This window comes from Daucus carota, chromosome 3 (genome assembly GCF_001625215.2).
Source record: "Daucus carota subsp. sativus chromosome 3, DH1 v3.0, whole genome shotgun sequence".
In the NCBI taxonomy this organism is placed as follows: Eukaryota; Viridiplantae; Streptophyta; class Magnoliopsida; order Apiales; family Apiaceae; genus Daucus; species Daucus carota.
This window is the reverse complement of record NC_030383.2, coordinates 60,540,422-60,562,442: the sequence shown is the minus strand read 5'-3', so window position 1 is coordinate 60,562,442 and position 22,021 is coordinate 60,540,422. Positions and strand designations below refer to the sequence as shown.

The 22,021-nt window shown below is 35.2% G+C and overlaps 5 protein-coding genes across 8 annotated transcripts; 3 read left to right on the top strand and 2 right to left on the bottom strand.

Annotated features, from left to right (window-relative positions):
- The first annotated feature begins 274 nt into the window (after nucleotides 1-274).
- On the top strand, nucleotides 275-3,221 carry LOC108213365 (uncharacterized). The gene is made up of 2 exons (XM_017385152.2): nucleotides 275-1,476; nucleotides 1,922-3,221. Exons 1-2 carry the CDS (start codon nucleotides 605-607, stop codon nucleotides 3,054-3,056), a joined length of 2,007 nt encoding a protein of 668 aa, XP_017240641.1. The 5' UTR covers nucleotides 275-604; the 3' UTR covers nucleotides 3,057-3,221.
- Nucleotides 3,222-3,748: 527 nt separating this feature from the next.
- LOC108213342 (uncharacterized) lies at nucleotides 3,749-6,716 on the top strand. Of its 4 annotated transcripts, none has more exons than XM_064089869.1 (3): nucleotides 3,749-3,988; nucleotides 5,016-5,282; nucleotides 5,481-6,716. In XM_064089869.1, the coding sequence occupies exons 2-3, from the start codon at nucleotides 5,089-5,091 to the stop codon at nucleotides 6,616-6,618; spliced, it is 1,332 nt and encodes a 443-aa protein (XP_063945939.1). In that variant the 5' UTR covers nucleotides 3,749-3,988; nucleotides 5,016-5,088; the 3' UTR covers nucleotides 6,619-6,716. The 4 variants fall into 4 exon arrangements, with proteins under 4 accessions (XP_063945939.1, XP_063945938.1, XP_063945937.1 ...); XM_064089868.1 differs by having other exon boundaries at nucleotides 3,749-4,346; XM_064089867.1 differs by having other exon boundaries at nucleotides 3,749-4,346; nucleotides 5,016-5,368.
- Nucleotides 6,717-8,447: 1,731 nt separating this feature from the next.
- LOC108211307 (protein trichome birefringence-like 6) lies at nucleotides 8,448-11,079 on the top strand. Its single transcript, XM_017382871.2, has 5 exons — nucleotides 8,448-9,286; nucleotides 9,405-9,597; nucleotides 9,676-9,866; nucleotides 10,323-10,481; nucleotides 10,570-11,079. Exons 1-5 carry the CDS (start codon nucleotides 8,619-8,621, stop codon nucleotides 10,883-10,885), a joined length of 1,527 nt encoding a protein of 508 aa, XP_017238360.1. The 5' UTR covers nucleotides 8,448-8,618; the 3' UTR covers nucleotides 10,886-11,079.
- A 1,917-nt stretch (nucleotides 11,080-12,996) lies between these two features.
- LOC108212860 (DELLA protein RGL1) lies at nucleotides 12,997-15,069 on the bottom strand. Its single transcript, XM_017384573.2, has one exon. The coding sequence runs from the start codon at nucleotides 14,981-14,983 to the stop codon at nucleotides 13,301-13,303; it is 1,683 nt and encodes a 560-aa protein (XP_017240062.1). The 5' UTR covers nucleotides 14,984-15,069; the 3' UTR covers nucleotides 12,997-13,300.
- A 5,227-nt stretch (nucleotides 15,070-20,296) lies between these two features.
- Nucleotides 20,297-22,021, bottom strand: LOC108212859 (DELLA protein RGL1). The gene has a single exon (XM_017384572.1). It carries the CDS (start codon nucleotides 22,019-22,021, stop codon nucleotides 20,297-20,299), a length of 1,725 nt encoding a protein of 574 aa, XP_017240061.1.

The following is a 22,021-nucleotide window of genomic DNA, read 5'->3' as shown; positions in this document are numbered from 1 at the left end:
CAATGATACAAATAAGTGTTTTTAACTTATAAATCAGGGAGCTGAACTTTTAAGCCCGCCAAATTTCACCAAATTTTTTTCGAAAATTTAAAGTAAAAGGTAAAGTTTGATACTTTAGGTTCTTTGATTTTGATAAAGATAAAGCTTCTGCTTTCTTATTTTGTTTTATTGTTTTCTTATATTATATTTTTTAGAAATGTAGTTAAAATTTTAGCTAGGATGTGATTTGACACAACGTCGAATTAGATTATTTTTGTTGAAATTGGACAACCAATCCGAAGCACAAGTAAAAGTTAAAGGAGGAGTTCCGGCAAAACTTAGATTATTTTTTTTACCCATTTTTTTCACTTCTTTTTCATTATTTTCCACACTTTTCTTAAACTTCCGTGGCCAACCCATTTATAAAGAAACGGGGCTAGACCAAGGGGTATGTTTACATAAGGTATTATCATATGATCTTATTCGGGGATTATTATATGATCTTACTCCTGTTTTAATTAATATATATATGTTGGAACCTTGAACCCCAAGCACCAAGTTGTTAGGCCACTAAGACAGGAAGAAAGAAGGAACCCTTTTTTAAATCTTTTTCTCTCAGCCAAAAATGATTTCAGTGTTCGAGTTCTTCAGCAATTCGGGGTACACATTTATAAAGATTATTGCTGCGAGAGACGATATATGCCATACGTGCAACAAATCAGCGAAAGGCTCTGGTGCATATTTGTGTACTAGACACAATGATCGTCGAAGTTTCTGCCTGCACAAGACTTGTTCAAAATTACCCATATCTGTTTATCTACATGAGCATTCATTATGTTTACAAAAAGATTTTATTTTTGCAGAGGATGCTGCTTGCATTATTTGCAACAAAAGAGTCGTAGGCTCTCCTACATATACTTGTGTTAGTCGAAATGACGATGTTAATTGTCAAAATTTCTACTTGCATAAGACTTGTGCAGAAATCCCGCAGCAAATTAACCACCATAAACACACCATCCATCCTCTTTCTCTCCTTCCACGCCCTGATCGTTTAACCTGTGATATTTGTCGTCGTCATATAAAGGTCTCTTATGGGTGTGTTGAGTGTAACTTTAATGTGTGTGTGTTTTGTGGTTTGGAACAGAGGGTGCTTCATCATCAAGGACACAAGGAGCATGCGCTGACGTTAATGAAGAAGGTATCCTCTTTTCAATGCGATGCCTGTCATGTGAAAGCTAAAGACTCTTCATATGTTTGCACCACCTGTGAGTTCTGGATTCACAAGACTTGTGCCTTTTTCCCCTACACTATTCCATCGCCTACTTTTCACCCTCACCCTCTCACTCTCGTCTACTCTGTTCCTAACATTCATATCTTCTTTAAGCAATTCTGTGGTATCTGCAACCGATTTGTTTACCGCAACTGCTGGGTGTACTATTGCCGCAAGTGCACGTATTTTGTGCACATGAAATGTTCTACATCCACAATATCCATGGTGTAAGTTCCTTTTAATTTATTTTTGAGTAAACTCCAGAGTTATGATCAAAGTTTACACCGATTTTGAAAATATTGCCCAATGTTCCAAATTCTCAGAAAGGTGACCAAACTTTGGCTCCACTTTTTAAAAGTGTGGCACCCGTTAAATAGCACTTAACGGCAGCCACATTTTTGAAAAACGGAGCAAAATTTGACCACATTTTTGAGAATTTGAAACCCATTTTTACCCTCTGTCCATTACTCCCGTTAATGGCATTTAACGGGAGCCACACTTTTAAAAAAAAGGAGCCAAAGTTTGGCCAACTTTCTGAGAATTTGGAACTCTGACCAACATTTTGAAAATCAGCGTAAACTTTGTCCACAACTATGAAGTTTACTCTTTATTTTTTTACTTTTCTATTCACATCTTTTCTTCTCTGAATTTGATTTAATTTGTTGTTTTCAGAAGCGAGAATGAAGCGGATGACATCAATAATGAACCTGATCTGGTACTCTTTCCTCTGCTAAGCCAGGAATCAATATTTGATCTCATTGTAACTCTGTGTTGCAAGTTCCGAGTCAACTTTACAGGTGGAGGTGAAACCAGTGTTGCTATGTCAGTAACATCTAATGATTCACACATTATTGAAAAACACTGGAGTCACCAGATCCATCCATTACAACTGCTCCAGTTTACTATCTGTGACAACGATAGCGACGACAGTGATGATGATAGGAGAGAGCTGATATGCGACGGGTGTATTCAACCTATAACCATTTCCCATCCCTCTTACTACGCTTGTATCCAGTGTGGTTTCTTTCTCCATTCCTTCTGTGCGACTATGTTGCCACAAGAGTTGCCTGCAGGAGAATCGCATTTTCACCCCGACCATTCTCTCTTGCTTCAGGAGACTGGTAAATTTTATAATTTTGTGCGTTGTGGAATTTGCAATTTTCACACAAATGGATTCTACTATCACTGCCAGACTTGTGATATCTTTGTTGACATCCGTTGTGCATTCTTACCAAACAGTATAAAACACGAATCTCACAAGCACCACTCCCTTGTTCAGCGTCCATCTTCTAATTCCAGGTGTAGTGTAAGTGGGTTGAAATTTAAAAAAAATGATATGGCATATGCATGTGAAAGTTGCAGTAATTTCCAGATTCATAAATATTGTTTATTCCTTCCGAGTAGCCTGGAACATAAATATGAAATTCACCCAATAACCTTGAGATATCCACCATTCTTCTACGAGGGAGCATTTTACTGTGAAATATGTGAAGAACGAGTTAACAACCAAAAGTTGCTCTACCATTGCAGCGAATCTGAACGTTCTTATCACTATTATTGTGGCCTTTCTCTCAAAAATGTCAAATCAGGGGGGAGCATTAAAGTTTTTATTGCGGATAAACCACACACACTTGCTTTAGTTTTGAAGAGGCCAACGAGAAAGAAGTCCACATACGTTTGTTCCCAGTGCTTCTCTCTTTTCCAGACTGTCTCTTTTCTTTTCGAATGTGATGGCTGTGGACTTCTCGCATGCTTAAGGTGTGCCAGGAAACTCTGGAGCGAGTTAAAACCGAGTGCACTTCAATAAAATTGTTGTACTCCTCTTTACGATGTTCATTGTTCTGTTCATATATTTTATTTTTATTTCTTTTGTTTGTTCACGATGTCAATACGCCGTTCTTTATACTTGAATCACCATTTTTTTTATCATGTAATAGTTAGAATTCATATATATTATTTTCTTATTATGTAATTGTTCTGTTCATATATATTATTTTTTTTGCAGTGCACTATAACAGAATTTGTTTTTAGAATTTTGGTAGAACGAAAAGAATAACGTCATATGATAATTAAAACTAGATTAAGATGAGTACAAGGAGGAATGAATTTAACTCTGCAGTTTACTTAAGAATGGAAACATCATGAGAATGACGAGCACTGCAACCCTGTGATGATGGCTTGTGATAATTTAAAGCAGAAGAAAAACTTTGATAGTTTGGATTCTTGATTTCGGTGTAAATTAAAGGATGGTGCATATATGACGACTTGCTGTCATTTTTAAAGTATGTTCAACCCTGATACCAGATTCTCCGGTCAGTGAGACTGTAAAATTTTTATGAATTCCATTTCTAAATCGCTTTTCCTCACACAAAAAAGAATTCCATATTTGAGTATTGTTGCAAATATTTAAGTCTGGGCATATCGATATTCAAACGACTAATTGTTCAGAGCTTCCCATATATCAGTTTATTTACATGAGCTCCCATTAATGATTTTATGATCTTGTATGTTGTGGAGTTTGCAACAGTTTGACAAATGGATTCTACTATCACTGCCCCACTTGTGATATATATGTTGATATCCGTTGTGCATTCTTACCAACAAGAATAAAATACAAATTACACAAGCATCACTCCCTTGTTCAACGGCCAGCCTCGAATTCTACCTGCAGTGTAACCAGGTATCGAAATGAGGTTGGGGTCGAATATGGATGCGAAACCTGCAGTAGTTTCAAGATTGGTATGTGTTTATGCATGCGGCTGTAAATCCTGGTTTTACAACTTGGCTAAAATTATAAGCAATTAGGAAGAATGAAGTTTAAGAATGCAGTTTACTGTAGAATGCATGGGAACAGCTTGTCAATGGTGAGTGTGTATCTGCAATGACTTGTGGTATAAGTTCTTGAAAATAAAGTAAAAATTAAAGTTCCATTCGAAATTCACTCCTAATTAAAGTAAAAGAAAGTTTTTGATACTTTAGGTTACTTGAGAATGGGAGTAGCATCTTGATGGTCTGAATGGTGAGTGCGAATCTGTGCTCACTTGTGGTATAAGGCTACTCAAAGATTCAAATACAAAGTTTATTCCGACATTCCCTGGTAAATTTAAAGTAAAAGATAAAGTTTGATGCTTCAGGTTCTTGATTACTGCAAATATATATTTGATCCCAGCACCAGATTATCCAGTAGTATTTCTGAGAAATTTAAATCCTCTTTCAAAATCTCTTCCTCAACACAGAAATGAATTCAGTGTTCGAGTACTTCAGAAATTCTGGGTACTCATTCAAAAAGTATAATATTTTATCCGATGCTAGTTGCCATATGTGCAACAAATCAGTTGAAGGCTCTGCTGCATATTTCTTTCAAGATACTACGCTTAGTGATTTTCAATATTTCTACCTGCACAATACTTGTTCAAAATTACACATATCAGTTTATTTACATGAGCACCCATTATGTTTAAAAGAAAATTTTAGTATTGAAAAGAATGCTGCATGTCATATTTGCAACAAACCAATTGTAGGCTCTCCTACTTATTCATGTATGAGTCATGATGTCGATGTTCATTGTCAAAATTTCTACCTTCATAAAATTTGTGTAGATCAATTGCCAACACAAATAGACCACAATAAGCACAAGATACATCCCCTTTCTCTCCTACCACGCCAAGATAATTACACTTGTGATATTTGTACCCGGGATGTGAAGGTCTCTTATGCTTGTGTTGAGTGTGAGTTTGATGTGTGTGTGTTTTGTGCTTTCGAACAGAGAGTGCTTCATCATCAAGGACACAAGGAGCACTCACTCATATTAATGAAGAAGAAAGCCTTATCTGATTGTGATGCGTGTCATGAGGAAGCCAAAGACTATTCTTACGTTTGCACAACATGTGATTTTTGGATCCACAAGAGTTGTGCCTTATCCCCCTCCATTATACCAAATCCTACGTATCACCATCACCCCCTCACTCTCGTCTACTCTATTCCCGACATTCATCGCTATTTCAAGCAATACTGTGGTATCTGCCACAAAAAGGTGTACAAAAGCTATTGGGTGTATTATTGCCATAAATGCACATATTTTGTACACATGAAATGTTCTACATCCACAGTATCCATGGGGTGAGTACCCTATATGTGTTCAATTTGGGCTATACAGACCATCTATCTGTTTTATAGTTTGTCTTGTGTTTACTAGTGTCATCTCTAAGTTTATATTATTTGTTCTTTTCAGAAATAAGGATGAAGCAGATGACAGTGATAATGAATCTGATCTGGTACAATTTCCTCTGCCTAGCCGAGAATCAATGTTTGATATCATTGTAGCTCAGTGCGGCAAGCTCAAAGTTGACTTTCAAGGCAAAGGTGAAAACAGTGATACTATCACAACAATACCTAATGATCCCTTTATAATTGAAAAACATTGGAGCCACAAGAAGCATCCATTACAACAGCTTAAGTTTACCATCAGTCAGAATTGTGACGACGACAGTGATGATGATAACGAAGTGCTGATATGCAATGGCTGTATTCAACCCATTACTGTTTCCCATCCGTCTTACTACGGTTGTATACAATGTGATTTCTTTCTCCATTCCTTTTGTGCGACTAAGTTGCCCCAGAAGTTGCCTGTAGGAGCATCCCACTTTCACCCCAACCATTCTCTCTTGCTTCAGATGAAGGATAAATTTTATGATTTTGTGGTTTGTGGAGTTTGCAACTATTCGACAAATGGATTCTACTATCACTGCCAGACTTGTGATATCTATGTTGATATCCGTTGTGCATTCTTACCAAGCAGGATTAAACACAAATCTCACAACCACCACTCCCTTGTTCAGCGTCCATTTTTTAATTCCAGGTGTAGTATAAGTGGGTTGAAATTTACTACGAAAAATGATATGGCATATGCATGTGAAAGTTGCAGTAATTTCCAGATTCATCTAAAATGTGTATTTCTTCCAAGTAGCCTGGAACACAAATATGAGATCCACCCCATAACTCTGAGATATCCGCCATTTTTCTATGAGGGAGTATTCTACTGTGAAAGCTGTGAAGAACGAGTTAACAACCAAGAGTTGCTCTACCATTGCACTGAATCTGAACATTCTTATCACTTTTATTGCGGGTTTTGGCTTAACACTATCAAGTTAGGAGCTGGGACAATAAAAGTTTTAATTGCGGATAAACCGCACACACTTGCATTAGTTTTGAAGAGGTCTACAAGAAAGAAGTCCGCATGCTCTTGTTCCCATTGTTCAACTACTTTCCTACTCCCCAGATTCTTCTACGAATGTGATGGCTGTGGGTTTCTTGCATGTTCAAACTGCACCGCCAAACTCCTGGGCGAGAAACAGAGGGCACTTTTATGAAATTCAAACGCCGCTTTTGGATCTCTGGTGCACTTAATGCATAAGTTATTGTATGTGAACTGATATACTATAAATTAAACTGTTCATTATTCTGTTCATTTTGTTTATATCTTTTATTTTTCCGGTGACACTGATATATGAAATGAAGATGTTCCGTTGGGTTATTTTGTTTATTTCTTTTGTTTCTGCTCTAAGACCAACTCCAACCATATATCCAAATTTGGATCCACCAAATGATCCAAATTTAGGGCGGGATCCAAATCTTATTCGATCCAAATATAAATCCAAATTCATCCATCCTTATAATATTCATATATTTTGATTTTAAATATTTTAAAAAATGATTAACTAATTTCATCATTAATTATAATAATATAATTAATGACTAGACAAAGATAAAATATTACAAATTAATTCGAAAATGTTAAAACGGTACATAAAAATAAATTAATAATATTAAAATACTAATTCTCAGAATTAGTATATTTCTCCCACAAATGCTCAATTAGTGCATTTCGAAGTTGAAGATGGACAATATTTATCTTTGATTTTTCTGTATCGATTGATAAATTGTTGAAATTTTATTTATTTTGAAATTTTAATTTATAATTAATCGTTGTTTTATTTATATTCTAATCTTCATTAATCAGTCTTTAATAACATTAACAAAATCATCAAATAATAAAAAGTATAATATTTTAATGTTAAAAAGATTTGGATCAGAATAGTTTTGGATCACTGCTATTCACTGATTCAAATTTGGATCACTTTTTAGTCCACACTTTTTAGTCCACAATTGGAGTGGTCTGAGCCAAAACTGCCCCAAATTTAAATTTTTAGATCACGGTTAGAGATGCCCTAAGCATTTCTCTTTGTATCACTGAAGTGGCTTATCTATTAATTTTATCTTTAATCTGTCACATGCACTAACGAAAGGAGTTGGAGATACTCTAAACCTCTGATTATTGTTGAGGAAGAAAAATTTAACAAATAAAATTCCAAAAATAACTACTTCCTTTCTGTTAGAAAATAATAGATTTTAGACTTATGAAACTAAGTTTGTAGTAAATTAATAACTTTAGGCCAATGACACATTCAATATTATATTTTAAGGTGTCAAAGTAGCGACAAAATTTGTGGAATTTGACATGCTAGCATTTAAAAATCTGGAATCAGCAAAAAAAAATGAAATAGTTATAAATAGTAAAGAAGTGAGTGTCTAAAATTGTTTACCCATATCTGATACTTCCTTGAATTTTATAAAATCTCATTGTCTGAAATTTATGTTTTATATATTTTATGGAGTAACAATAATATACACCAGTTACAGAGCGGAGAGACGATGTGCATGATCTGTCCGATTAAGCCAAAGTCAAGAATAATGTGATGCCAACCTTTACATAACAATCACCGCACCCTTTTTCTCTAAAAGTAAATATTCCAGTGTATACCTGCATAATCTGGCAGTCCCTGAGATATCTATGATACAATATATTATTTATGATTTTCTTTATTAAATAACACTGGCATGAAAATACATGTTATCATTTTATTTTTTTTACAGAAAAATCATTTATTCTGAATCTTTAATCTCTCTATCTCCCTCATTTTTTTTACCTTACTTTTTGGCACGTTTTTTCACGCTCATTTAAAGTATAGTTCCGTCATATATTTTAAAAAAAAAATCTCTGAATAAAATTTTGATGTTTAAATTTTTATTAAAAAAAAATTTAAAAGTTACGAAACATATTTTATACGAATCTCAAAATGGTTCAAACAATGCGGGAGAAAGTACTATTTTATGGAGGGATGCACTGTATCTATTTGTAAGTTATACTCCAACAAGGCCACACAATTTGAGGTCAAGGATGCAAGATTATGACAAACCTGCTCCCTGTTTTTCTACTATTGTATTTCCTCATCTCAACTGCCTTGAAGTTAGAACTAGCCCATAAAACACTGCTACTTCTTTGCTACACAGATTATACTGTACATGTATCATGGAGAAGCAAAGAAGTTTCTCTATAAAGCCCACAAGATTTATGGTGTTTTCTTTCACCGTCTCATTTTCTTTGACTCTTTTAGCCTTTTTCTCCATCTGGGTCATTCATTCTACTCCCATTCTTCATCAAGAACCTCACTTTGACCTCGGGTCGGGTCATGACCCGGTTGGTGATTTTAGTTCTAATTCATCACATGAAGTGAAAAATGCAATTTTCATTGGTACCCAGTTGATAGGTTCTGTTAATACATCTGGGTTTTCAAATTTTTCAAGAACTGGTAGTGATTTGAATGACACTCAAGATTCTTTAAGTCATCTGAATGGTTCAGTGAGTGAGTTGATTAGTTCAGTTTTGATTGCTCCGAAGCAGAGTAATTTGGATTTTGATGGGGTGGTTATAAGTGGAAATGCATTAAATGCCCATGAGAATGGATCTGAGTCTTTATCAGGGAAAGTGGAGGTTTCTAAAAATAGTGAAATCCAAGAAAGTAGTAAAAAGTTATGTGATGTTACTAAAGGGAAGTGGGTTTTTGATGATAGTTATCCTTTGTATACAAATGTTACATGTCCATTTATAGATGAAGGTTTTAGTTGTCAATCTAATGGGAGATTGGACAAGGATTATATGAAATGGAGGTGGCAGCCACAACATTGTGACATTCCCAGGTAGTGATACATTGTTTAACTGTTTTCAGTTGTGATTTGTGTGTCTGTGAAACCGTGTATGTTACTTGAAATCAAAGTGAGTATATTTTGAAGCGTAATTGGTTGTGTGGCCCTTTAGGTTCAATGCGACAGCAATGCTGAACCTAATTAGAGGGAAGAGACTTGTTTTTGTGGGTGATTCGATTAACAGGAATCAATGGGAATCAATGTTATGCTTGTTGGTGGGAGCCATTAAAGATCCTAAGAGGGTTTATGAGGCTCATGGGCGGCGAATAACTAAAGAGAAGGGAAACTATTGTTTCAAGTTTCTGGTGAGTAGCAAGTTTTATAAGGCTTTAAATTTTTGTTTGTGGAAAATTGAGAATTTAAAACTTTTATTACTCTTGTAGGATTATAAGTGTACAGTTGAATTCTATGTGAGCCATTATTTGGTGCATGAGGGTAAGGCAAGGGTTGGGAAAAAAAGATTGCAGACATTGCGTATTGATACTATGGATAGGGGTGCATCGAGATGGAAAGGAGCTGACATCATTGTCTTTAATACTGCTCATTGGTGGAGTCATTACAAAACAAAATCTGGGTTAGTTTTTACTTGTCAGGTCTACAAATTGGTTCCCAGTGCTGCTTATTTTTACTCTGCATTTTCGATCATGCTCTTTGGCTTATCAATGCATAGTGTATAGGATGTATTAGATGGATTTAAGAAGAAACTTGTTCATAACTCTTATTTATGTGAGTCTCTCGGCATATATGAGTTACTCTTATTTATATGAGTTTCTCAGCATATATGAGTGTAACTGTGCAAGTCACTAAGTATAATGATGAAACAAAAGAATGAAAAATTAGTAAAAGAAGTTGAATAACTAAGTGGTGTGACCGTGTGAGATGATGGAAGCCTTGCATGATGTTGATGATAGAGCATAGAACCCCTCCACCAAATCATGCAAAGCTAGCAAGTAATCTGATCTTAATTTGTTGTTACTAACCTATAACTTTCCATTGTCCCAAGTTCTTACTCCCCGAGTCCCTGTAACAGGGTTAATTATTATCAAGAAGGACAACAAGTTTATCCTCGTCTTGATGTCTCAACAGCTTTCCAAAAAGCATTGATGACATGGGGATCATGGCTAGATAAGTATATCAATCCGCAAAAAACACAAGTTTTCTTTCGAAATTCTGCGCCTTCACACTTCAGGTTTGGCCTTTTACTGCTATAGAGTAGAATTTATATATTTCCCCACATTATGTCACATTTGAGTAACTTTTTGGTTTCGTTCAAATAGAGGAGGTCAATGGAATGCTGGTGGCCACTGCCGAGAAGCTTCTCAGCCAGTAAATGAAACTTCAAGAACCACCTACTATGAAAAGAATATCATTTTGGAAGAAGTCTTAAAACAGATGAAAATACCTGTTACTATTTTGAATATAACTGGTTTGTCAGATTATCGAGTAGATGGCCACCCATCTGTATATGGAAGAAGACCTGGGAAAAGTTCTTCTGGTGGTCAAGATTGCAGTCATTGGTGTCTTCCTGGGGTTCCAGATACGTGGAATGAGCTCTTGTATTTCTACTTGCAGTCTAACACACGACATACATAGTTTTAGTTAGTAAAATGACTTTTAAGTTAAAAAATTACACAGCCTTCATTTCTTGTATATTTTCTCCTTTCTTCGTGTTGCGGACTACCTATAAGGTGTAGTCTCTCATTCAGTTTCATTGTAAGAGGAACCTTTAATCACTCTTCCTCGTGTACAAATATCTAACCACAGATGTATTCTCTTCAGTTTCTCTTCTTGGTAGACTTTTTGCCTCAGCAGTAGATTAGAAGGTAACATTTCTGAGGGCAGTGGGCTGCCAGTAAGTGCATTTTTGCGTTCAATTTACTTGCAAGAGGAATCTGTTATCACTCTTAAATTTTTTCAGTATTTCGTCTTCGTAAATTTTTGCCTTTGCAAATAGACTAGAACCTATTCTGTTGGTAATTTGCATCGCAGTGACAGAATATAGACAGATGCCCTCGAGCCCTTTCAATTTGTGTGACGTTGGAGAATAATGACTTATGGGCGCTGGAAGACTGTTGCTCCAAATTCTGTTATTGGTGGCTACTCAAGTTGTCAGAGCCTCATAGGTGCATTGAGATAGGTATGGTGTTGAACTTTGATGGTTTTGCTAAGGGTGCTCAAATTCTGGTCCCATAAAATTCAGGTGATTTTGGCTAATTCCATTGTTGCGGCAAGATATGTGCCCTGAATTTTGATTTTCTCCCAGAATGCTCTGCGGCAGGAGATTTCAAGATGGCTTTCGGTATGTCTGATAAAAGGTTTGAGCTTTATCCGAATTTTAACTGTGTTCAGATATAGAAGAGTTGGTTGGTTTAACTTGGCTAATTTGTACATTGTAATGATTCATAATATGTTAGAAATATGACTTTCGAATCCTCTTCAAATGCTTGTTTTGCGGATAAATTAGGTGTTTAGCAGGGTTGGATTTTTAATTATTAGTTTGACAGGATGGTATTCTGGCTAAAGAAAGATGGGTCCTGGTTAGCAACCGATTGTGGTACGTGTTAACTGGCATATGTTTTTAAACACGTTGATGAATATCCAAGGCCATTATTATAACAAAATTTTAATGTCTAGCGTTTTTTAATCGCTGGACGGAGAAAATGACCCTAACACTTTTTAAGCGTTGGACGAGTCCCCATCAAGTGGTTAAAAGCGTTGGACGTGTCAAAAAAATGTTATAATCGTGACCGCTGAATATTCATCCAACGACCTAGAATTAGTTGACCAGTTTACACATCCCCAACCATCTATATATAGCGGCCTAGAAATAGTTGGCTAGTTAACATGTCTCTGACCATCGATAGTTGGGACCAGAATCCAAGAAGTTGGGACCAGAATCCAAGAAAGATGAATCAGTTCGACTTTTGATGGTTCTTTACCTGCAGGATGGGGAAGATGACCTCGTCCAAAGCTGATTTTTAAGCGCCGGACGCGTCCCTGATGATTAAAAAATGCTGAACGTAGTAAAAAATTGTTATAATCCTGGTCGTTGGATATTCATCTAATGGTTTGAAAACAACTTATTAACATATCTGCATTATCTACATGATTTTTGATGAAGTTAAATCTTTAAAAACTTCATTAAAATTTCACATCAAATTTATTTTTTATTTTTTAATATTTTCTGAACATCATCAAAATAAGTAAATCCTAACATCTACATGGTTGAGTTATCAAGAAATATTTTGGAAAAAAATATCAATTTAAAAAAAAAAATTATTTGGGACTAGACATGTTTGAAGTAGTATGTTTGAAGTAGTAGTAGTTTCACTTGTTGACCATTATAAGTTCATATCAAATATTTTTTCATGTTTAAATATTTTTGTAACATCGCTAAAATGAGTAAATATTTTTTTTTATGTTTAAATATTTTTGTAACATCACTAAAATAGGTATATCCCAACATCTGCATTGTTGGATCTTCAAGAAATATATTTTTTTTAAATCTAAATATTAATTGAATTTTCAAGGAAAAAAATCGTGAATAACTTAACTCGAACTCGAATCAACTCGATTTGTTCATGAAACATTTGAACTAGGCTCGATTCTTAACGAACTCGAGTTCGAACAACAAAAAGTTCTCGATAAGCTTAACGATCAAACTCGTGTCGTTTAGCAAAACCGAACTTGATACATAAAAACTTTGACTCGATTCTTTTGTGATCCGGTGGCCGGAGAGAAACCTAATCAGCTGATTCAAGTATGAGGGGCTTAGATCTTGTATAACAATTCGTGTTATGACCACAAATTCTGAGTGCCCTATAATTTTGGATTTGGCAGACAGTGAACTAGGTAAAAACTTAAAAGAGAATATAGTGTTTCTCTGCATGGCTCATAATGGTAGAAACATGAAATCAATTTAACAGGAAAAAGAAAATGCAGACAGTAAACAAATGAATATAGGTGTATAGCATACCCTGAGAAACGGGGGAGAGCAATTGGTATGTCTTAATCAAACAATTCAACGTATAATGGAGCTTCTTGAAACTTCCAGGTCGAAAGTGAAAACATCGGTGTTCCTTTCCATCTGATTATTAGACACTTGCCGTCATTATTCAGAGTGCAGAACCTTGCACAAGGAAATTCCTTCTTAAGAACCATTTCTGCTTGACGAAGAGATGATTTTGGGACTTCAACTTCCACCATTTGAAACCTTGCAAAGTATGATCTCCACACGTCGATCTTCACACTTCTTGTGATCCTTTCTTCTCCCTCAGTTGAAATACAGTTTATAATTCCTCTGCCAAAATAATTGTTCTCAAGAGTCATCCTGTACTGATTACTGCGGTCCAGGCAATCTTCCAAGCAGTCAAACCATGTACTATAAAAGAAAAGTGCCTCAACAAAGCGATTGATAAATGAAGGTGAGTTGTCGTTTGCATCTACTTCTTGTACGATCATAAGTAGGGGACGAATATCTCCAATTACCCTCATTAGAGTTTCCAGTTTATCAGGCCATGGGATCATTGTCCTTAGTATTGTTGGTGCATAGATAACCACCGCTTCACCAGCTTGAATACCAAATAGTTCTTTCTTTAGGTCACGAATGTCATCTACAGTCACCACATTGAATGAAAAAGCGATGTTCAGTGGGTTGGCAAAGCTTTCTAGCCTCTTGCAGATATCCTCAACCTTTTGCTTATCTTCTGTATCGAGAGCAGTTATCTTAAGGTGCTGAATTGGATGAGCTTTCCGCTCTGAAAGGGCTTGTATCATCGGTGGCCAGTGAATTCCACTCCTAATATGAAGATCAATGATGTGTATATTGGTTTCCATTGCGACATGATCTAAAATTGTTTGCGTTGTTGCAAATTGCATCACCTTACTAAATGGAATGTCATCATGGGTTGCCAAAACTGTCTTGTCAACACCTGTTGAGAGGCCATTATTGGGGGTTCTAGCCTCGTAACTCACCATCTTAATTCTTCTGCTTCCTGTTTCTCTGAAGATTCTTTCTTGCAGAGCTTCTGAAAAATATGATGCTAGTCTTTCAACTGGATTGCCTGATTTAGAGGCCTTGCACTCACACCGCATAAGCAATCTCCTTGCAGAATCAATTTTCCCATCCCAAATTTTATCAGCTGCAGCTAATAGAAGGTGTGCTAGGTCTGCGCCTCTTGTTTCTTCCAGTGACAGACTTGACAAGGCAGAACCATATGGGTGGATAAAAGTGGTGACACAGTCAAGATCTTTGCCAGGGAACTCGATGTATCTTTCTGCAGCCACCCTTATGATTTCTTCTGTTGACAGCTTCCGGCTACTTGTGGTAATCTCGCTGCTTGGATTGCAATGTTCATCTGCCAAATTCTTACCCCTTTTTTCATATCTGCCGAGGAGCTCAAACAATGACGCAGAATTTGAATCAGGCTTATTCTTTAGTGGGAAGTCTATTTCTGGAGAGAGGCTGCATGGGAGCTCATGATGTGCACCTCCAAATCCCATGTCTGCTTCTTTTCCTTTGTTTATATCATGCCCAAGGTCTATGGAAACTAGATTCCGCTCTTCAGGTACATTTATTTTGGATATAGATGCTTGTTCTGCTTGAGTATAAATTTCTTTTTCAAGCACTTCAAGTGGCCTATATTCAGTTTGAATAAGATTAGGACTTGATAACCCAAAATCATCGGACATTTGGATGCAGGGTTCTTTGTTCTCTTGATAAATGACTGCAGAGACTGTCTCTGGAGACCACAGCTTTCAGATTATAATAATAAGTTTATACTGCAAAGCCTTAAAACAAACATATACATTGGATACAAACAAACAGATTTATAGGACACACTAGTAAGGAGACAGAAGTTGACTCAGTGTTCAGAGATTGAGAAATATTCTGAACCCGGCAACAATGCTGGTCAAATCTAACATTGGGGAAAAAGATTTATAAATCTAGTTGGTGATATCTTCGATTTCGAGATGAGGACCATGGAACATTGTTTAATAGATTCATCATCCTAATAGTGTTCTAGTCGCACAGGGATATCAGCAAACTGATTTCAACAAACATTACAGACAAACATACAGCCGGAAAGACAACAAATTAATATATTGGCAATGGTGCCAAGATATCGAGAAATCTCTGATATGGTCTAGGGACATTCCCAGATTTTCTAATGATTGGAGAATTATTTGTATAGTTTAGAAATAAAATATAACAATCCTTGTACTATTGTCTGGATTTTTGATCATTCCTTTCTCTTTAGGCTGCATGTCTCTTTCTCATTGTAAGAATTTTAAGTAATCCTCATTAGTTCCAGGCTAAGTTTTTGTAGATGTAGCAGGCATGCATGTTGGCAGATGAATATTATATAACTCCTGTCTATGAAAATTGATAGGTACTAAAAAGAATTTGATTGAGGTGCACACAAGGAAGAAGACAGAGAGCTGATGAATATAAAAGCATTGTCTTATGGCTTCTTGTGTCTTGGCACTTGGGGAAAAAACATGGCATCCTGATTGAGTTGCAATATTCTCAGTTCCACAATCTACTTGTACATTTATATTTTGAATAATTATATAGATTTTATTTAGAGTAAAGTATAAAGCCGAATTTTATCTTTTTTCATTTTGGTGGCCAGAATTTCAAATTTGCAATACGGTGATCATATATTCTTTTAATACATTAAAAAGGTGGCTAATGGCCACTTCTTTTGAGAAAACAATTAGTTTTTTCCAAAAAAAAGTGGCCCTATAAAGCTCGTCATCACTTTGCATTTTACTCTTTTATTTATAATAAGACAAATAAATATAAGGCATTGTTCCATATAGACCCTCTTATATAGAGTTCAAGAGATCACCCTTGATTATAACGTTTGAACTAACAATATTTACGGTTTGAATGAACAGAATTTGATTCCAGTGTAGAATACTATATCATTGTTGTAGGATGCCTCATCGTTGTGGTTTCTTGCCACTATAATGTCCTAATTAAAGCTTTTGGCCAGGCTTGCCACCACCGCAATGTCGTCAGGGCAGTATGTGAGATTCTAGGCAGGTGCCCCGCGCAAAATTAAAAATACTAGCCTTTTAACCTGTGGGCGGTTATATAATTCATAATTTATTAATTATAATTTAAATCTTAACATTATTTTATTAGTATTTTAGTATTAATGAATTGAATTTTAATTGAATTATATTAACCAACTGATTATATCTTCTAACGGAAATTTAGCTTTCACAATTTATTATCTATTTATAAATATTTTTCTGATATTAATATGTGACAGTTTATTATTCAATTAATTTTAAATCAAATTTTCATATTTCATATATCTTCATATGTTACGTAATGGTTCATGTTTGTAATGACACGTTAGAGTTAAATTTCGAGTAGAATACGCTATAATTAAAAAGTAGCGTCTCCAATTATTTATATGTATTTTAGACAAAAGATATTCAAAATTGTATATTTATAATTAGCTATACATTTATCTATAAGTATTTTTTTAATATTAATATATGTTATTAACAGTAGTTTCACCTTTTTTCAATTAATTATAAATTATATTTAAAAAGATATTAATATACATAAGAAGTGTTTTTAGTATATGAAATATGTTATTAACAGTAGTTTCACCTTTTTTCAACCAATTATAAATTATATTTAAAAAGATATTAATATATATAACAAGTGTTTTTAGTATATGAAACTGTTTAATAGATATCTACATGTAGACTTTTAGTTACAAATTATACCATGTTGGCATTTTATAGTATAGTATAGATGTGTCCCAACAACAAAAAAATAACAGTAATTATATAAAATAATAAAAATCAATCATTTTTTTTATTATTTTGACATAATTATAAAAAATTAAAAAACTAGAAAAACAAGTACAAAAATAGTAAGATATAATAATAATAATAAAATATAATGATACAAAAACTAATTTAAATGTAAAATTTATTAAACTTTGATGTAAAACTTTAACTAACTGATTAATTAATTCTAATTCAACATTTTCATTGAATATATAAACATTAAATAGAAATCTAATTTAAAATAAATTAAATATCCAAACATTGAATTATTAAAAATAATATAATGTACAAGTTGTCTAAACGAAAACTAGTGTTGACCGTTGTATTTAATTATTTAAATTAGTAGTCTAAATTATTAATCAAATAGATTAATATTCATATTACATATTTTTCTTATTAATTTTATTTAAAGAAAAAATTATAAATTACTTTATCATTAAGACTAATATAACATTTTTTAATTTTGCTAAGATAATACTCCCTCCGTCTCAATTTATAGGTCCAGTTTGGGAAAAAAATTTGTCCCAAAATACTTGTCTCTCTCTCCTTTCAATACAAATTTATCTACATATTGATTGTGATTTTTTTGAAACTCAACATTATTCTCATTTCTCAATGCACTAAATCCTTATATTTATTGTGATTTTTTTGAAACTCAACAATATTCTCACCTATCAATGCACTAATTAATGATACATGAGATAAAATTTCATCTAACCAAATATGTGTGTTTATTCCAAAATGGACCTATAAATTGAGACGGAGGGAGTATTTTTTTCAAAGAACACGTACATACACAATGTGCCCCTCAAAAATATGGGTAATGTTCCGTCGCGCACCCCGGCATGGTCCTGAATGTCGCAATTGAAGTGCTTGACTTCGACCTATTGCAACATCGTTTAGTAGGTGTTGCCCGACATGTATATATGGTGATATTTGATTTGATTATGTACTCGTATAAATTATTATGAAAAAACATTGTCTTGAACTTGTCCCTCTCTGAACTAGAGTGGTATTAGTTTAACACCGCGAACTTTGTTAGCATGATGCTACACTGAAAGATTGTGCAGGCGCCTGCATTTTTTTTCAGTTTTTTCCACAAGCTTTCACAGATTATGTCTGCCGTTCCGCCTTCATATAAGTGACGTCCTTTAGATATATTAAAGTAAAAATCAATCGTCTTTTGTATTCTGTACTGCACTCCCTCGCCTAATGTGACAGTGCGTCACCGCTTTGTTATCTGTTAGCCTGTTCCCTTGATCCAGCATCTCACTTTATATTATGCTGAAATTGCCATTTGTCTGTTTATCATGTTGTACTTGACTCCTAGAGTCCTAGTAGTACTGCGATATGTGTTATGCCCAAATATCAACTCTGCTGTAGTTTGTTATAATCTCGCCCTTGAACGTTCTAATATAACATACACCTGACATTTTCCATTGAACCTAGCCTGACATTATCTTTTGTAAAATTTAATTATAAGTTTGCTGATAAACATGCAGTACATACTGAAATGAATTTATAAGGATCGACACTTCTGTGTTATATCTAACCAATATCCCCTTCAAGTTCATTCTCTCAAACACAGCCTATTAAATAAATAAAATTAACTACCTCTGTGTCTATCTTGGCAGATGTTATGCAGCATTTCAGAATATAATGATCCTGGTAAAAAGCCTTTCCCTAATACTTTGAGGTTTTAGGATACTGATCACTTGACATGGTATCTGAGCTAGGTTTAGGATGGGTCCAAGTCCCTCCATGTCTCCACCTCCATTTATATAATTTGAATATATATATAGGTATGGGTACCGGGTAGTTGTTGGTATTGGTAGTTGTTATTCAATCAGACAATTGAGGGGAAGTCTTGATTATGTTGGGACTTTCCTCTAACACCTTAAGTTTTTAGATGAAATGCACCAAAAACTTACTCTTCAGCTAGACATAGTCATTATTATTCTTCTTGTTAATTCTGTATAATATTATGTACATAGTTATTAGAGTAAATTACAGGGTTGTGGCTATAGTTTATACGAATTTATAAAATTGTGACTGAATTTTAAAAATAGCATAAATGTGGCTAACATTCGAATCCATCTTTTAAAATGTTGGCCGCCGTTAAAGACATTAATTTTGAACCGTTAACTTAATTAAAAAAACAAAAACTGAAAGGGTATTTACGTCTCTTCCTCTTCTCCACCCTTTCATCTCCCTTTTGTTTCTTTTCATATTTATTCTCCCATGCGGCAGAGCCGGTGAGTACACCGATTTGACCCATCTTCACCATTGCAACAACAAACTTGCTTCTCCAGAGCGTGGGTTTGGTCTGACATATGCAACCCTCGGTTAGCAATTAGCAAGAACATCTGTGTATTAATCTACATCAGTTGTTGCATGGACTTATTGGTATCACCAAATTAACATCTGTATTTTCCTCTGTTTTTCTCATCTCACCCAGTGCGTGTACATACGTGACCGTATGTATAAAGCCATGATTAGGGTCTGGGTGAAGAGGGGGTTTCGAGGTTTTGGATATGAAAAAAGTGATTGATGATTGATATTGGAGTTAACACCCGATTTTGGCGAGTTTCGCCACTGGATACCCCCGTGGGCACCGTCGTCAATGAGCTCGACGAGCCAGCCAGCCGCACAATGACGAACATGAGCCTTACAAACATTTCTTGAATTGAGTATGTTAACCTGCAAGGCTGCAGGTATTAATTAGGATGTTCAAAGTTTTTACATTGGGAGGAGAATTTTTTCAGAAAATACATAAATATCCTCTGCTCCGTTATGATCCGCCAACATTTTGAAAGGCTGAGTCGAATGTCAGCCACATTTTTGTTATTTTTAAAATTCAGTCACAATTTTGTAAATCGGTGTAAACTATAGCCACACCCTTGTAATTTACTCTAGTTATTATTAAGCTACAGAACAGATAGCCCTGTGTTGAATTATGATGTAATGATAGTTTTACTTTACATGCTACCTTAAGATCCCAGCGATTTGATCTGATATAATATAGACCTTGGATTTACTTCTGCCGCAAAGGGCATAATATATTTGTTGGTGACTATATAAAGAGAAATTTGAAGAAAACACAGCAGACCGCGAGAATTGCATAAGAATATATCAACAGTTGTAAGAAAAATTTGAGATCACAACTTTCAGAAGTGCTGGCTTCTCTTACTTGAACTTCCAAGCTGAAACAGAATGCAATGGGGTTCCCTTCCATCCAACAATTAGGCACTTTCCATTCTTATATATATTGCAGGAGTTTCCACAACAGAATTTCTTCTCAAGGACCAAGTTGGCCTGATTTATAGATGCTTTGCTGATGTCAATTTCTACCATTTTAAATCTTTGAAAGAATACCCTCCACACATTCATAGTCACACACCTTATGATTCTGCCCTCGCCCTCAGTTGCAAGAATGTTCTGGATTCCTCGGCCAAAGTAACTTCTCTCAATATTCATTCTGTACTGATTGTCTCGGTCTATGCAGTCTTCCAGTGCATCAAACCAAGCGCTGAAAAAGAAAAGTGCTTCTGTGAAACGATTAACAAATGATGGTGAATTATGATTTGCCTCTACTTCATTGACTACCATGATTTTAGGTCTCATCCTCTGTATCACTCTTAGTAAAATTTGCAGGTTCTCAGGTTTTGGGATCATAGCTCTCAGTACAATCGGAGAGTAAACTACCACAGCTTCACCTGGTCTAATGTTAAATAATTCTACCTTGAGATCTTTCATGTTTACAATGGACACTGCCTTGAAAATAAAACAAATGTTCAAAGACTTGGCATAGTCTTGCAACCTCTTGCCAATATTCTCAGCCTTCTCTTTGTCTGTCGTCTGAAGAGCAGTTAATTTAAGGAGCTGAACTGGAAAGGTTTCCCTTTCCGAAAGAGCTTGTATTAAAGGTGCCCACTGAACTCCAATTCTAAGTTGAAGATCAATTAAATGGATTTTTTTTCTTGTTGCAACATGTTCCAGTATCATTTGTATTGATGCAAATTGCATCACTTGACTGAACGGAACTGCTTGATGAAGTACCAAACAAGTGTTCTCAACACCTGAGAAGAGTCCGCTGTAATCTCTTCCTTGATCAGTTTCTCTCTGATTTACACTGGTTCTTGTTTCTGCTGTAATCCTTTCTCGTAGAGCTTTAGAAAAATGATAAGTTATTCTTTCGACTGGATGACCTGAGTCAGTTACCTTACCTTCAGAATGCAGAAGCAATTTGTTGGCAGCATCAAATTGCTTATTTCCCACTTTTTCAGCTGAATCTAAAAGGAGGTGGGCAAGGTCCACCATTCTGGTGTCCTCTGACGACAAACATGACAGAGCTGAACCATCTGGATGGATAAAGCTGGTGATCCCGTCAAACCTTTTGTTAGAGAAGTGGATGAATCTTTCTCCAGCCACCCTCATTATTTCTTCTGTTGTTAATTTGTGGTCGGTCACGGTATTTTTGCTACTGTGACCGCTAAATATATCTTCCCTGCATCTTTCCTTCCCTTTTCCATAGTTGCCAAGGACTCGAAAAGATTCTGTACAATTTTTATGAGGCATAAGATGAATGAAATCACTATCTTTTGAACTTTGCTCATACTTTTGACCTTTTAATATCAACTGATCAGGTTCTGGTATAGTACTGACATTGCTATTGCTGAAAATACATTTTTCTTGGTCTCCAGAAGGATGGACTCTTGGCTCTTCAATGATTATTGGATGCCTTCCCGACCTAATGCCAGTGGTGGAATGATCAACCCCTCCAGGTATGTCACTCCCAAAACTGGATACTTGCGTTTGTTGAGTGACTAACATATCATTTAAAAGACCTTCAAGAGGCTTATGAACATCTTGAGAATCAAACACGCTGAATAAAGAGAAATCATCTGCCAT